A 16,843-nucleotide genomic window follows, 5' to 3' on the forward strand; every position below is an offset into this window, starting at 1 on the left:
CAAGGAGACAAATCGAAAGAGGACAAGGAGACACCGATAGAGGACAAGGAGAGACATCGAAAGAGGACAAGAAGACATCCAAAGAGGATTAATACTCTTGTTGAGGGTTAAGGACAGAGGATGTCACACCATGTTAAAGCCCTATGAGACGAATTGTGATTTGTGAATGTGGGCTATACAAATAAAACTTGATTGATTGATTGAATTGTAAAATATGTTTACAGACGATTCCAATTGTTTGGCTAACTATTTATATCTCTGGCATTGCATTAGTGTTTTTTTACAAACTTTTTTCTCATCTTATTCTACAGAACAATGCCACGTGCACTCTCTCATGTGTGGAGACATTTCACCTCATCCAATGTAGAAGGAAAGGCTGTGTACATTTGCAAATACTAGGCAAAGACCTATGTTAAGAATGACACAACGATGCAGAAGCATATAGTCAAGTTCCCAAAGTTTCCTCAGGGCTCAAATCAGCCTATGACACAACAAAATGTTTATATTTATGTCTGTATATGACAAGGTAAATACAGTTAGTAGATAGATAGATATATAGATAGATAGATAGATAGATAGATAGATAGATAGATAGATAGATAGATAGATAGATAGATAGATAGATAGATAGATAGATAGATAGATAGATAGATAGATAGATAGATAGATAGATAGATAGATAGATAGATAGATAGATAGAATCCTTTATTAGTCCCACAGTGGGGAAATTTGAGGGTTTTACATCAGCAGCGCAGGCACAGTGCAACAAGAACAAACGAAAGAGCAAAACAACTAAGTAAGAAACAAAAAACAACAATGAGCAAAAAGAAAAAGTAAACAGTCAAATAAGCAAATAAATAGTAAGTAGTAGAACAACTGAACAATACAATTAAATAATTAGATAATTAAATTAAATAATTAAATAAATTAAATTGCATATATTGTTTTGTGTGTTAATGGGGTCACAGCTGGTTATACAGTATAAATTACCCACAACATTTCCCGTTAATTCCCGTTAATTCCCATTAATTCCCGTTAATTCCCGTTAATTCCCGTAAATTCCCGTTAATTTCCGTTAATTCCTGTTAATTCCCGTTAATTCCCATGGAAAGTTTCCAAGTTTGAATATTCCCGGAATTTTGCAACCCTATATATAAATGATGTAAAATTGTGTGTTTTGCCTGATATCTGTTGAAAGAATGCTAATGTAGTTCTTCTCCTTGTACTTGAAGGATTTCTTCAGAATCAGAATTCTTTTTATTGATATGTGTATTTGCATATATTGGAGATTGCTGTGGTGTGGTTGGTGCACTGTACACAAAAACACAACAACATTGTGTTGAGTTTTGTGTGTTGTGTTGATGTGATGCAGACTGTGATGGATCCTGGGAGGAGTCACGCTGCTGATGATGTGGATCCTCATGAAGAAACTGGGTTTATTAAATGGAGCGGAACTTGTAAAGGATCCTGTAGAACCACCTCCTCCACCTCCTCCACCTCCACCTCCTCCTCCTGCTCCTCTTCTCTCTGGATGTGGGTGTAACTCCTCCACCTCCTCTTCTCTCTGGATGTGGGGGTAACTCCTCCACCTGCTCCTCTTCTCTTCGGTGTGGGTGTAACTCCTCCACCTCCTCCTGCTCCTCTTCTCTCTGGGTGTGGGTGTAACTCCTCCACCTCCACCTCCTCCACCTCCTCCTGCTCCTCTTCTCTTTGGGTGTGGGTGTAACTCCTCCACCTTCACCTCCTGCTCCACTTCTCTCTGGATGTGGGTGAAACTCCTCCACCTCCTCCTCCTCCACCTCCTCCAGCAGTGGTGACCCTGGAGCTCCGGACCCAGCCTCCTCCTCCTCCTCCTCCACCTCCAGCAGCCTGGAGCTCCGGACCCAACCTCCTCCTCCTCCTCCTCCTCCTCCTCCTCCTCCTCCTCCTCCTCCTCCTCCTCCAGCAGCCTGGAGCTCCGGACCCAGCCTCCTCCTCCTCCTCCTCCACCTCCTCCTCCTCCACCTCCTCCAGCAGTGGTGACCCTGGAGCTCCGGACCCAGCCTCCTCCACCTCCACCTCCACCTCCTCCTCCTGCTCCTCTTCTCTCTGGGTGTGGGTGTAACACCTCCTCCATGGAGCTCCGGACCCAGCCTCCTCCTCCCTCCTGCAGCCCGGCCCCTCGCAGCACCTCCTCCTCCACCTCCACCTCCTCCTCTTCCTGCAGAGCAGTGGTGACCCTGCTCCACTGGACCCAGCCTCCTCCTCCCTCCTCCACCTCCTCCTGCTTCTCCTTCACCTCCACCTCCTCCAGCAGCCAGCGGTGACCATGGAGCTCCGGACCCAGCCTCCTTCTCCTCCTCCTCCACCTCCAGCAGCCTGGAGCTCCGGACCCAGCCTCCTCCTCCTCCTCCTTCTCCTCCTCCTCCACCTCCAGCAGCCTGGAGCTCCGGACCCAGCCTCCTCCTCCTCCTCCTCCACCTCCTCCTCCTCCTGCTCCTCTTCTTTCTGGATGTGGGTGTAACCCCTCCACCTCCTCCTCCTCCACCTCCTCCAGCAGTGGTGACCCTGGAGCTCCGGACCCAGCCTCCTCCTCCTCCCTCCTGCAGCCCGGCCCCTCGCAGCACCTCCTCCTCCTCTTCCTCCTCCAGCAGCCAGCGGTGACCATGGAGCTCCGGACCCAGCCTCCTTCTCCTCCTCCTCCACCTCCAGCAGCCTGGAGCTCCGGACCCAGCCTCCTCCTCCTCCTCCTTCTCCTCCTCCTCCACCTCCAGCAGCCTGGAGCTCCGGACCCAGCCTCCTCCTCCTCCTCCTCCACCTCCTCCTCCTCCTGCTCCTCTTCTTTCTGGATGTGGGTGTAACCCCTCCACCTCCTCCTCCTCCACCTCCTCCAGCAGCAGTGACCCTGGATCCCCGGACCCAGCCTCCTCCACCTCCTCCTGCTCCTCTTCTCTATGGATATGGATGTAACACCTCCTCCTCTTCCTCCTCTTCTCTCTGGATGTGGGTGTAACACCTCCTCCCTGGAGCTCCGGACCCAGCCTCCTCCCTCCTCCTCCTCCCTCCTGCAGCCCGGCCCCTCGCAGCACCTCCTCCTCCTCCCTCCTCCTCCTCCTTCACCTCCTCCTCCTCCAGCAGCCAGCAGTGACCCTGCTCCACCGGACCCAGCCTCCTCCTCCCTCCTCCCTCCTGCAGCCCGGCCCCTCGCAGCACCTCCTCCTCCTCCCTCCTCTTCCTCCTTCACCTCCTCCTCCTCCTCCAGCAGCCAGCAGTGACCCTGCTCCACCGGACCCAGCCTCCTCCTCCTCCCTCCTCCTCCTCCCTCCTGCAGCCCGGCCCCTCGCAGCACCTCCTCCCGCCCCCCGCGCTGCTCATCACTGGGCAGGAGCATTTGAATAATGTGCTCGGCTCTTGGGCCGCAGCCAATCAGCTGTCGGGACTCCGGGATAAATCGCAATGCATTATTGATAATAATAATCACGGGCGACATGCGCATTTGCAACTCGAGGGGGGCCAATTTTTGTTTTCCACACATTTCTGAGAAGCAGCAGAAGAAGAAGCAGCAGGAGCAGGAGGGCGAGCTCGTGTCCTCCTCCTCCTCCGCGACCCCCGAAGCGACTCCTCCACTCCGGGCTCGAACCTGTGACTCCTCGGACCTGAGGCCACTCGGACCGGAGGCTCGTTGGCCACCATGTCCAGGCGGAAGCAAGCCAAGCCGCAGCACATCGACTCGGACTCGGACCCGGCGCTGGACCCGCACGGTGAGTCCGGCTCTTTAACGCACAGGGGGTCCCAGGGGCGTCAGACCCACCGAGACCCCCATCGTGCGCCATTGCTCCAGAACCAAACTGGGAAAAGTTTGTGTCATCGTCGCTCTTTGACCTGTTGAGCTCAACTTTTTTTTTTTCAGTTTCTAAATACGACGACACAGGTGCTGGGCTTCTTTTTTTTTTTTTTTTTAAACCTGCGACACTGGGAGGATTTAAACTTCATAACTTTCATAACTTTCATAACTTTAATGGTTTGTACTGGTTTGCTTCGTGTTTGGATTCTGAATCTCTTCTGTGGGAAACTTTCACCTGAATTGACTCGTGTGGTTCTGGTTTCTGGTTCATCCACCAACACAGGGATCAGATTTATGAATTATCATTCCACAGATTGAATCCACTCACTGGCTTGTTTGTGTTAATTCAACACAATTATGATTTTTTAAGTAGCCTCGTTTATCATGAACCATCACTTTTTAATAGGTCACTGTTCTCCTCTGGATCAAGCATTATTAATATCACTCCTGTTGCCAGATGACTATTCCTGGTTTCCCATATATTTTGATATTTGTGTGATATTTTGTGTGATATTTTGTGTGATATTTTGTGTGATATTTTGTGTGATTATTTGTGTGATTTGTGTTTGGGAGCTTTTTGGGAACAAAGGTGCCTCGGAAGTGTGTGAAATGTGAGTCTGCAGCGAGCTGACCTGGAGGCAATAAATCCCCCAGTTTAATGCATGACTGTTTCCTTTCGTACATATGTGGAGAGAGAGAGAGAGAGAGAGAGAGAGGTGGGGGATGGAGGAGCCTTGGAGAGACTGGGTGGGGGTGCGTTCTTTTTGGTGTGTTGCCATATGCAAGTTCCAGCGTTGTTGTAGAACGAGCCCACCTTTTTATAATGGGTGGGGGGGGGGTTGGTGGGTGAGTGGAGAGGGGGGGGGGGTAGATAGATAGATATCACCGGTGGTTTGAATTTTTGACTTGAGGATGAAATGTGACTTTTGTGTCGTGGCCCCTGAATGTTTGATCTGACCTCGTGTCACGTCCCCACCTGGAGGTGAACACACACACACACACGCACACACACGCATAGTCACACACACACACACACACACAGACACACACACTGCTCAGTTCTGATTCTTCTTACAGGAAGCAAATTGTCACATATGCTCCTGTTTCCACTTCGTTTGAACTCTCCCAGTAGAACCACAACCTCGTTGTGTGTGTGTGTGACTTTGTGTGTGTCTGTGTGTGTGTGTGTGTGTGTGTGTGCCGGATCCGTGTGTGACGTCTCTCCACTCGATGCAGTTTGAAACTTTTTCTCATTTTCTTGCATGATACCTCCTGGTGAGCAATTAACAAGTCCCACAGTTTCTTCTGGGCAAATGCAAACAGGTGGTCTCTTGCACACCCCCCACCCTCCTTTCTCTGGGGGGGGCATTAGCATTTAACAATACACCCAGTTGTGAAATGGCCTCTTGGTTAGCAGACAAATTAAAAAGCTCACTTATCAGGCTTTTCACAGGCTGTGAAAATACCTTTTTTTTTGAAAGGTAATCAACATCCCTCCCTCGCCCCCTCCCCCTTGTTCTCTTTTCTTTCACTCCACGTTTGCATAGTTAAAACTCGCTCTCTGCAGTTTGTTGTCGACCTTAAATCTGGGACATAAAATGTAAAAAGTTGATGGATATCCATTTTTATCCTTTTTTTTATTTTACTGGTGGCTGGTGTTGGATAACTGGAAACCAGTCCCCCCCCATCCCCCCCCACATGTGGTGCGTGAAACAGATCTGATATTTTAACAAGTGGTTTCAGAAACACAGTAATTTAATGCCCTTTGGCTCTTTGTCCTCCTGGACAGTGCTCGGGTGGGCTGGTGTGGTGTCAAAGGTAGATGATTGCCCTCTGCTGGCCCTGGAGCCAACAGGCCGACACAAAGACCCTTCACAGACCAGTGCCGGGGGGGGGGGTAGTTTTACAAGATTGTGTGTGTGATCAAATACACACAACATACTAAAGTAATTATAGAAATTACAGGAAAAGTCGAACTTGCAGTAAAGACAAAGCAATGACAGGCGTTCATTGACCTTTTACCTGGTTCAAATAAAACAGGAAAATATTTATTAACAACAGCGATGGATTAATGTCCCTTACAACAGAAAATCTAAAAATGAAAATGAGACAAAAAAAATCTGTGTTTTTATCCATTTTTTAAAAAGACAGATGTTGATAATCATCAGACTTTCACAAGTGCGACAAATGTTCAACATGAGCCTTTCAAAATCATTCATTTGCTCCTTGATGCCTTAGAGCAGAAACTGAAAAGAAGTCTGACAAGCTTTTGTTATGTGTTTTACTTTCATTCATCTTTTTATTGCATCATAACTGTATTAATTCAACCCCTGCTCTCCTCTTGTTTCAGGGATTCCTCTGGACGCTCAAGCCGAGGACGCTGGAAACGAGATGAAGAGGATCCGACTGGACGAGACCAGAGTCTGCAACAAGTGCTGTGCCGAGTTCTTTGATGAAGCAGAGTTCCTCGAGCACGAGAAGAGCTGCACTAAACGCCAGCATGTGGTGGTCATGAAGGACCGGGAGGGCCACGACGGCTCGGAGGGATACTCACACGGCTCTCCCGAGGGTCCGACCAGCGACCAGGACGATAGCCAGTCCAGTGGTCACTCCTTATCAAACGCTAACGCCGACCAGCTGGACCGAGCGGAGGAGGAGTCCAGCATGAACGCAGATGACTCGGGACAGCAGGATCACGGAGACGTGTCTGGTAGCCCCGGGATGACTTTCAACCCCTCACCCCAGATGCACGACTCCAACGTCACCCTGGAAACCATGCCGGACACCAAAGTGGCCGTCTCGCAACATTCCTCCTCGAGTAGCTCGTCGCTGAGCTCGCCGCAGGAGAGCGTGCAGACCATCCCGATGATCCTGGAGCAGCTGGTGTGCCTCCAGCAGCAGCAGCTCCATCAGATCCAGCTCACGGAACAGATCCGGATCCAAGTGGCCATGATGACGCCGCATGGTCTCCAGGGGTCTGTCGGGGCGGTGGTGGACCCCCTGAAAGCTCTCGGTGCTCATCTGTCTCAGCAGCTGTCGGCTGCAGCCGCTCTGATCGGGAAACGGACCGGCAGCCTGTCGATGGAGACGATGAAGCAAGGTAAACTACCTCAGCCCTCTCTGCCGGGTTCGGTGACTTCTAAATCGGACATTTTTAAGGGCCTTCCAGATCTGGCCGGCCGGTTACCCGCGCTGCCGCCCCAGTCGTCCAGTGGCATGGGTTTCCAAAGCACCTTCAACGGTATTCAAGCAGGAGTGGATTCCTCCAAAAAGGTGAAGACGAAGACACCGATCCCCGCGCCGGAACTGAAGAACGGAGACTCGTTATACCGGCACAAGTGTAAGTACTGCGGAAAGACCTTCGGCAACGACAGTGCTCTCCAGATCCACTTGCGTTCCCACACGGGCGAGCGGCCCTTTAAGTGTAACATCTGTGGAAACCGCTTTACGACCAAAGGAAACCTCAAAGTGCATTTCCAGCGACACAGAGACAAGTACCCGAGCATCACCATGAACCCTCATCCTGTGCCGGAGCACCTTGACAATATTACCACCACCAGTGGAATTCCCTTTGGCATGTCTATACCCATGGACGAGTCCAACATGACAGAAATCAAACCCATCCTAAGCCATCCCGCCGCCGGGTTCCAGCCGTCACCGATACCCGTGTTCAAGTCCACGTTTGACAGCTTTGGAGGGGACCCGTATTCACAGAGACCCTCACCGTCGGCAAGTGACAGCTCTCAGTCTGCTCCCTCTCAGGTGTTTGCTCAGGAGACCGGACCGAGTCATCATCAGAAGGAAGCTAAAGAGCTGCTGGGACCACTGCTTCATATGAATGGCAACTCCCACCCAGTGGAACACAGCTCTGGGACGGCGAAGCTTCAGCAGATGGTGGACGGCCTGGAGAAGAGGACCAGCGATCCCAACGAGTGTGTGATCTGCCACCGGGTGCTCAGCTGCCAGAGCTCACTCAAGATGCACTACCGCACCCACACCGGAGAGAGGCCGTACAAGTGCAAGATCTGTGGCCGCGCCTTCTCCACCAAGGGGAACCTGAAGGCTCATTATGGGGTGCACCGGGCCAACACTCCGCTGAAGATGCAGCACTCCTGTCCCATCTGCCAGAAGAAGTTCACCAACGCTGTGGTTCTGCAGCAGCACATCCGCATGCACATGGGCGGCCAGATTCCCAACACCCCAGTGCCGGAAAACCAGTTCGAAGAGGCAGAAGCAATGGAACATCTCCCAGAGGAGAAGCACATGGACAGCAATGGTTTTGAGGCCAGCATGGAGGATCCTGAGCCGGAGCTGAACTCCGAGAAGCCAAACGACCCGTTAGAATCCCTCCCGCCTGCCGCAGAGGAACAACCACAACCGCAGCTTGCTCCCCCGGTGGTGTTTTCCAGTCTAGATATCCTGAAGAACCTCACCTCGGCTCTTGCACTGAAACGACAGACCAGCACTGCCTCGGAGAGCGAGGGAACATTCAAAGAATCCCCGTCGGCTCCCAGAGAGCCGGAATATCACAACGGCCGCAGTCCCGCTATTTCCGACTCGGCCGCGTCTTTTCATTCCTCCTCTCCGTTAAACAACCACATGAGTAGCAAGTCACCGGAGTCTGCTGTGGAGGACTTCACCTACAGTGCACCAAAGCTGGAGTGTGATGCTGGCACTCAGGAGGACACCGAGTCAAGTGGAGCCCTTGACCTCACAGCATCCAGCAACTTCACCCCCAAAGCCATCAAAGAAGAACCTGGCATGCCGTTCACCAACGGAGACTACGGTGAGTTTTATTGACTTGAGAGAAAAGTATTTAAAAAACGCTGTCACATTAAACATTAAGATCTAATTTGTCCTCTTCTTGTGTCCACAGTTCCGAGCAACATGTCTTTCATGAGGATGCCGTCGAGTCTGGCCAGTTTGGAGATGAAGATCCCCTCGGAGAATCCCTTGGGTCCTCACGGTCTGTTCAGCTCTCACATGCCTCAGGGAACCGCCATGACCTCCTCCATCTCCTCCTCCGCCGCTCGCCGGTCCACCAAGCAGCACGTGTGCAACGCCTGCGGCAAGAACTTCTCCTCGGCCAGCGCCTTGCAGATCCACGAGCGCACTCACACGGGGGAGAAGCCTTTCGCCTGCAACGTGTGTGGCAGGGCGTTCACCACCAAGGGGAATCTCAAGGTGAGTTACCACTGTCACTAAGGGTTGAATGGGGATTTCCATTCAAACTGTGGTCTTTGCAATAGAGCTGGTTTGATATGGGGCCGATACAATAATGGGAATACACATTTAATACATATTGCAATGGCTGTTCTTTCCCAACTCTAATTTTAAAAATATGGGAATTAAAGGCTTGATATTTTACAGTTTAACCACAAACCTCCTTCTAAATCACTATGAATAGAATGGAGGGAGAACAAATGCTGCTAATGTGTTTTCTACATTAAATATAAACGTAAATGCTCGTCTCCTCTGTATTAAAATTAAGTTTGTATGATTATGCATCCAGGGTTTTGATGTGATTGTGCGTTTCTTGTTTTCCAGGTGCACATCGGCACTCACATGTGGAACAACTCCTCCCGCCGCGGCCAGCGCCTCTCTCTGGACAACCCCCTGACCCTGATGGCGATGAGCGCCGAGGCTCAGATGATGCCAGAGATGATGCAGGCCCCCCAGGAGATGGGCGCCCCCCCCATGAGCTTCGACCCGTCTCTGTGGAACCAGTACGCTGCGGCCTTCAGCGGCGGCCTGACCATGAAGACCAACGAGATCTCGGTCATCCAGGGCGGCGGCATCCCGCACCCCGGCAGCCCTGCGGGGGGGCTTCTCATCGGATCCACCGGGGGTCTGGTGAAGATGGACGGCTCCCACTCGGGCTCGGCCTCGGTGGCTGAGATGGAGAAGAACAGCTCTGACAGTGGGCCAAAATCCCAGTTCCCTCATTTTATGGAGGAGGGTAAAATCGCAGTCAATTAGGCTTTTTGCAGCCGTTTGCCAGTTTGTGACCTGAACTCACTTTTCTGAATGTCTCCTTTTTTTTTTTTTTTTTGAATGAGGTACAATCAATATCCTGAGAAAAACCTTTAGAACTCTGCTTAGATTGGTTGAATTTTTCCAGTAAGTTCATTGCAGCTCTCTCCTTCTGAAACGATTCAAGTGTTATTCTTAGTTGAACTTGATATAACTACTGTAGTTGTATTTTATTTTATATAAATATATATGCGGGTATTTTTTTTTTTTTCTTTCTTGTGATTTTTGTTTTTGTTTTGTTTGCTGTCTATCCAGAAGTTTGAATGTATAACTTACTTGAAACTGCTTTAACTCAGACTATCTCCTAGATACTGAAGGATTTTGACTTTAATAGGAAAAGTTTCAGGGCGAGACTCGAGTCTCAGTGTTCGGAAATGATGTTGTAGTTTAACCGTATGTGTCTAATGACTACTTTCCCTCCTATTGTGTGCCATAGGTTTTACTACATTGTGCATTGTTGAAGTGGTAAATGTCGTCACGTCTCATTTTGAAAGGGACTTTGGTTTAGACTGAAATAATATGACGGGTGTCTTGTCTGTTTAGAGCAAGTCACAGCAGTTGAGTCGTCAGTTTTTGGACAATGCAGATCACAACTTGGGTGTTCAGCTCTGCTGCGTTGCTGCCGAGAGACGGTTGTTAACGACTCGAACCCTTTTTGCCAAGTGCCTGATCTGAGCTGTGTTAGTTGCTGTTGTCTCTCACTGATCCGGTCACGTTATGAAGGCTCTGCTGGACTGGTACATTCCTGTAGTACAGTGTAGCATGGCATGTATTTCAAATTTTCAGTTTACAAAAAGTCAATTTCTCATCCCTACATATTCCACTTGTGTCTGCCGAGTCAAATTCATTTGGCTGTTCTTACGCGCATTGTTCTCATGCCTGCACTTTATTCAGGTTTTAGTTACAGTAACTGTTTTATTTTAATAGTTGCATTCCAGTTCCACTGCTTCACTGTGACGGCCGAACGGGGAAAAGGGCAAACCAACAATTTTGTCAGCTTTTCCTTCCTGTCGAGGTTTTTGTTTGCAACGACCATTTAGAGCAACTGTCAGACTTTGCAACTTGTAGCATCATTTAATTTATTTATATTATAGACACTGCTTGAGTTTAGGGGGGCAAAGTTCTACCTCGTTTAGATTTTAGTTGTCCTCGGTACCTCCTGCTCTCAATGCAATGCTCTGTATATTTTTCAGATACATTCGTGGGCATACGACAAGGTTTCCCCTCCTCAGCCTGCTGAGTGGAACAGTAATGAATGTATCACTGGACACTTTACACAACTCGGAAAGGTCAGACTACTTCGTGGGCCCCTGCTGTACATTCCTTATCGATATGCATTTGCCAAATTGTGCCTTTCTTTAGCAAACGTGTCAAAACTGCTTTCAAGTTGTCTCTACAATTCAAGTCATGTTGAGCCAGTTTGGCTTGTTTACAATGTAAATGTTTTTTTGTTTTTCAAATGTTTCCTTCACCTCAAATGTTTTCTGATTTTGAAAAATAAAATCAGGGTGACTTTTTTCAATACTTCCACTGTCTTTACTCGAGTTCTGTTGCCAAACACATTTAAAGAAGAACCGACCCGACTGCTGAAATGCTGTACATCCGACCCTCGAGCTAAATTCTCTCCCAGCAAATCCTTAACTTGTCAGTTCACCTTCAGATGACTTCATGACACCAGGAGCCATAAATCACTTTGCATCCTCAACAAAAAATATTTGCATCTTCAACTGAAGCTTCCTCTCGTCTCGTGTGTTGATTCATTTGAGGTCAATTTATACAGTGAAGCTATTTGGGTTGTTGTGCGTTGACTCTGTTTAATGGTACATTTTTAATCTATATTTGATTCAGTCAAAGAAAACATTCAGAAGACAAGTTACAGAGAAATATATGTAAACATAACTTGTACTAAGATCACATACTGCAGTGCCTCTGCTACATAATGGAAATTACTGATTTAAATATTGCTTTTACCAAATTGGTGCACTCAACATTTTACACATGTTTCAAGCTGTTCCAAATTCTGTCCATTTATTTCTAAAAATAAATGAACCTTGATTATATAAAGCACTCTATACGTATACGCTGGTCTTGGATCTGCCCAAATACTTGTACACAACCTTTGTTTCAAATACTTTGTTCACCTCAAATCAGAAACAGTCAAGTTTTGGGGAAGTATTACAAGCAGAATGTATCCAGAGTATACTCTTGGTAAAAGTACTTGTCAAACAACAACAGTCTTTAATATGTTACATAAGGTTATTGTCATTTGTGTTAAAATTTAAACAAGATCTTTACTGTGGGTGGTTGAGTCTGAGCTAAATTGAGGTATTAACTATTCAGTACTTAAAAAAACCCTGAGATACTGAAATATTAGTTTGAATGAGTTGGTCATTATCTTAAGATAGGTAATTATTTTGCGATAAAAGTCACTGTTTTGAGTTAATAGGTCAATCTTTTGAGATACTAAGTCATTATTTTTGGGAAACTAAGTTGTCATATGGATTACGAAGACATTATTTGGAGTTATTAGGACTTATAATATCAAAATATTGACTATTTTGAGATTCTCAGTCATACGTTTCAGTTGGAAGGTCATTACTTTCAGATTAGTCCTTTTGAGGTAGGTCAATATTTTAAGATAATTATATATAACTCTAGATAACTGTCTGCAATACTAACCTTGTATTTTGAGAAACTAACATTCTATTGAGATACTGACTCATTATTTCATTATTCAAGTTTCTCATAGTGACTGATGAACGATTTGAACTATATGGGCTTCCTTACTAATGCAATGAGATAATAATATGCAGGATGATTATAATATTCAATGAGATCATATTTAATGAGATAATAATATGCAGGATGATAATATATGAGATAATATTCAATATGAAATAATACAATAAAAAACAATGTGATAATAATATTAAATAAGAGAATATTATGCACTTTTATAGTACATTTCCAGCTGATAATAATCTCCAGTATGTAGATACAGAACAAACAGTGAATCCTCCGGTGAGTCATGTGTGGTGAAGGACGGGTCCGCTGAGCCTGTCCCCGTCCTGAGTGACTGACAGCCGGGGAAGCCTCCGCCCAGACCCGCCTCCAGCAGCTCGTCCTCCCGGGGCTTCCAGCTGCGACCGGCCGCCACCGAGCTCCAGACATGACCGACCACATCCCGCTGCAGCCCGTCCGGCGACCGAAGCGACACGACGGGAAGCACCGGACCGGGTAAGGGCCTCTGCTGGGGCGGGGGAGAGGGACGCATGAACACGGATCCAACCGGGAGGCAGGTGCCCGGTGTCCGGGGTCGCTGCAGCCGGGATGGAGGCTCACAGGCTCGGCTACACATTGTGTTGTCTCCCGGAGCTAGCACGGAGCTAACGGGTCGGAACCAAACAACAAACCCCTCACAGCTAGCATCTGTGTTCGGGCTAGTGAATGTAGCATCCGGGTGTAGCATTAGCATGGCTAGCCGAGGCTCCACCCGGCGGGACGTGCCCTGCTCCGGGGCAGCAGCCGGAGCAAGTGCACCTCCGACGCCCATCATGTCAATATTTGCTCGGCAGGCCCTCGGGTTGTTAGAGTCCCGTTCCTCCAGCAGCAGCCAGGTAGGGACCAGGCTAATTCCTGGTTCTGATAACATATGTGTGTTTTATTCTTTACAAAATTATGATCTATATAGATGCACCCCCCACCCTTCCCCCCCATTCCCCCCTTCTAAAGGAAGGTGCAGAACATGGCCAACGTTATTATCATTATGAGTAAACATCATAAGAACAATAAACCCGCCTGTATATGTTTTTAAAATGACTTATTATCTATAAAAACAATATCAGAGAATAGCAAGTCACTTGAATTATGCAATATCATGGCAGTTAAAGCTCCAGTGTGTAAAATTTAGGTTAAAATGGCAGAAATTGATCATTAAATAATCCTAGTGATGTTTCCACTGGTGTGTTTCATCCAAATTGTTGTTTTCTTTACCCCAGAATGAGTCAGTTTATATTTAAATATTCTATATTTACATCCGGAGCAGGTCCTCTCTGTGGAGGCAGCCATGTTTTTTTTTTGTTTTTTTTACAGTAGCCCAGACTGGACAAACTAAATACAGTACTGGTCCTGTGGTGTCATCCCAGTGTCCGTAACAGGGTAGGAACTGTGCCATATAAACTGGGATTTTAGCCTTAATGTCCATTGTGGTCCACATGCAAACACAGGCTGAGGATAATAAACATTTAGGCAAAAATCATGGAGTTAATGATGCTGTTTTAATTTGAATTTGCATGTCTGGGCTTGGATGAGACCTCAGGAGCAGAATGACAGACCAAAGATACAAACACAACATGACAAACACAAATATTCTTCATTAAAATGTCTTAAAAACCACAACTGGACATACATTATATATTCAGCTGACTTCTCACATAATCCGAAAATATTTCCAACAAACCAAGAGAAATCTGCATTTTTATTCAAGGTAAAAGGACGTTTCATATTTGTCGAGTTTTAATTGCGTCTAATCCAATTTATCCGTCTCTGCTTTAAGCTCCAGGGCCGACGATGCATGATGAAGGAAAAACACCCTGCTAGCCTTCCATCTTTGTGTATTGGCCACTTTTAATAGATCACAATTATTCATTGACGTTTGCTGCTTAATGTGAAAACAACTTCAATACATTACATCATCTATGAACATAATTTCATCTTACTCGTGCCAGGCTACACCCAAACAAGGTCCTTTGTTATTGTTTTGATTGAGAGACCCCCTAGTGGCTAAAGTTACATATTATAATTTTATATCCTCATCGATAGTGGGTCCTCTTTCTGCAGAGTGGGCCTGTTTTTCTACAGGAGCCCAGAAAGGACAAACTAAACACTGCACTGGTCCTGTGGTTTCATCCCAGTGTCTGTAAGCCCCTCGGAACTGTATCATATAAACCGGGTTTTTAGCCTTAATGTCCGCTGTGGTCCACGTGCAAACAAGGGCTGAGGATAATAAACATTTAGGCAAAAATCATGGAGTTAATGATGCCGTTTTAATTCGAATTTGCATGTCTGGGCTTGGATGAGACCACAGGAGCAGAATGAAAGACCAAAGATACAAACACAACATGACAAACACAACTATTCTTCATTAAAATGTCTTAAAAACAACAACTGGACGTATATAATATATTAAGGTGACTTTCCTCACATTATCCGAAAATATTTCCGACATACCCAGAGAAATCTGCATTTTTCATGTAATAGGACGTTTCATATTTTCATAATTACGTCACAATCACGATTAAGGCCAATATATCCGTCTCTGCTTTAACATCCAGGGCCGATGATGCATGATGAAGGAAAAACACTCCATCTATGTGTATTGGCCACTTTTAATGGTTCACAAATATTCATTGACGTGTGCTGCTTAATGTGAAAACAACTTTTATACAATACATCATCTCTGAACATAATTTACATCTTACTCGTGTCAGGCTAGGTCATCGCAATGACCTCATCAAACGAGGTCTTTTGTTATTGTTTTGATTGAGAGACCTTAGTGGCTAAAGTTACATATTATACGTTTATATCCACATCAATAGTGGGTCCTCTCCCGCCGAGTGGGCCATTGTTTTTCTACAGGAGCCCAGAAAGGACAAACTAAACACTGGAGCGACTTGTCCCTTCCCCTACAGGTCACCGTAGGTCACAGCAGGGAGGATTCAGTTGGTTGGAATCTGCAGCTTCACTTTTAGATCTTTATTCTCTGGTCTTAAAACTCTGTTCTTTACGTTTGAGTGCCTCCAGTCAAACCTGATTCAAAATGACCAGATATTTGCATGGCCTCTGAAATGTGGGGAGGGGAACTGGTTCCAGTTGGGATCCAGTTCAACCACTACCGGTTTTTAGAAAAACTGTATTTATGAACAGTGAATATTGTTGCTGCTGCTTTATGAAATGTGGTCAATCCTCTTTACTGCTGGAGAATAAAAATCACTGTCTGCCGCTGATAGAAGCTGTAAACCAGACTCGCATAGGGATGGGGGGAAAAATCGATTCAGTTACAAATCGCGATTCTTTTTTTTTTAAAAACATATTTATTGGTTTATACCAGGAGGGATATATGGGGGGAGCAACATCACCCCAGAGCATGTTGACCAGCTCTTGTTTTTGCACAAGAATCTAAACACACCCAAGCACTAGCTTTGTATCGCCTACATGCAAACAACAATAGGCTACTTTCAAAGTTTATATTTCAAGTAAACTTTTATTCATTCTATTTAATTTATCTTTTAGTTATTGTTTAAAAGTAGCCTAAGTGGCATACATTTCTTAATCTGTCAGTTTGTGTGCAGTTGACTGGGGCTATACAATAATAGGGCACATTTTTATTTCTTTTCTCTATTGGCTGCCCGGCAGTCATTAAGTTAATGTTAATATTTGAAATAAAACTGGTAAAGCTCTAAGGGAATTTGACTGTGTTGTATTTGAAGGAATGATTCAACATTTGTCCATGGTCCAGTATTTAAAAAAAAAAAAATAACCAAAAGAAATCCCAGGAAATCGTAATATCGAATCGCAATACTTACAGAAATCGCAATACATATCGTATCGCCACCTAAGTATCGTGATAGTATCGTATCGGGAGGTCCCTGCTGATTCCCGTCCCTAGTCTCGCCTGTGTTTAGTCTTATTTAACCTGCACAGTCCGGTAATAGTCACGAGGTCACTGACCCGGTGGTCGACTGAAGAGGAGCGTTTTGTTTTGGTGAACGGAGTCACCACCCGGTTTCAGATGAAGTTAATGTTTCTTTCGTAAGACGCCATCTCTCTTGACTCTGTGGCCGTGGATCTTTGGCTCGGCTGGGATAAGCAAATGATTAACAAGGGAGATGTGACTGGAAATACATTAAAAGTGCGGGCAGCCTTATCAACAGGTTCACACAACACAAACCAGGGTTGTGAGTCAGATTCTTTCACATTCCTGCGGTG

The 16,843-nt window shown here is 46.5% G+C and overlaps 2 protein-coding genes across 2 annotated transcripts in view; both read left to right on the plus strand.

Moving 5' to 3' along the window:
- The first annotated feature begins 3,667 nt into the window (after nucleotides 1-3,667).
- On the plus strand, nucleotides 3,668-9,802 carry sall4 (spalt-like transcription factor 4). The gene is made up of 4 exons (XM_061075403.1): nucleotides 3,668-3,740; nucleotides 6,174-8,609; nucleotides 8,700-9,007; nucleotides 9,371-9,802. Exons 1-4 carry the CDS (start codon nucleotides 3,671-3,673, stop codon nucleotides 9,800-9,802), a joined length of 3,246 nt encoding a protein of 1,081 aa, XP_060931386.1. The 5' UTR covers nucleotides 3,668-3,670.
- Nucleotides 9,803-12,889: 3,087 nt separating this feature from the next.
- Nucleotides 12,890-16,843, plus strand: part of LOC133005313 (probable phospholipid-transporting ATPase IIA) — a 35,356-nt gene continuing 31,402 nt past the window's right edge. The window contains exon 1 of the mRNA XM_061074962.1: nucleotides 12,890-13,093. Within this exon, the coding sequence (XP_060930945.1) occupies nucleotides 13,026-13,093 (68 nt within the window). The 5' untranslated portion in view covers nucleotides 12,890-13,025. The remainder of the gene's footprint in view (nucleotides 13,094-16,843) is intronic.

The sequence above is a fragment of the Limanda limanda genome, chromosome 7, assembly GCF_963576545.1.
Source record: "Limanda limanda chromosome 7, fLimLim1.1, whole genome shotgun sequence".
In the NCBI taxonomy this organism is placed as follows: Eukaryota; Metazoa; Chordata; class Actinopteri; order Pleuronectiformes; family Pleuronectidae; genus Limanda; species Limanda limanda.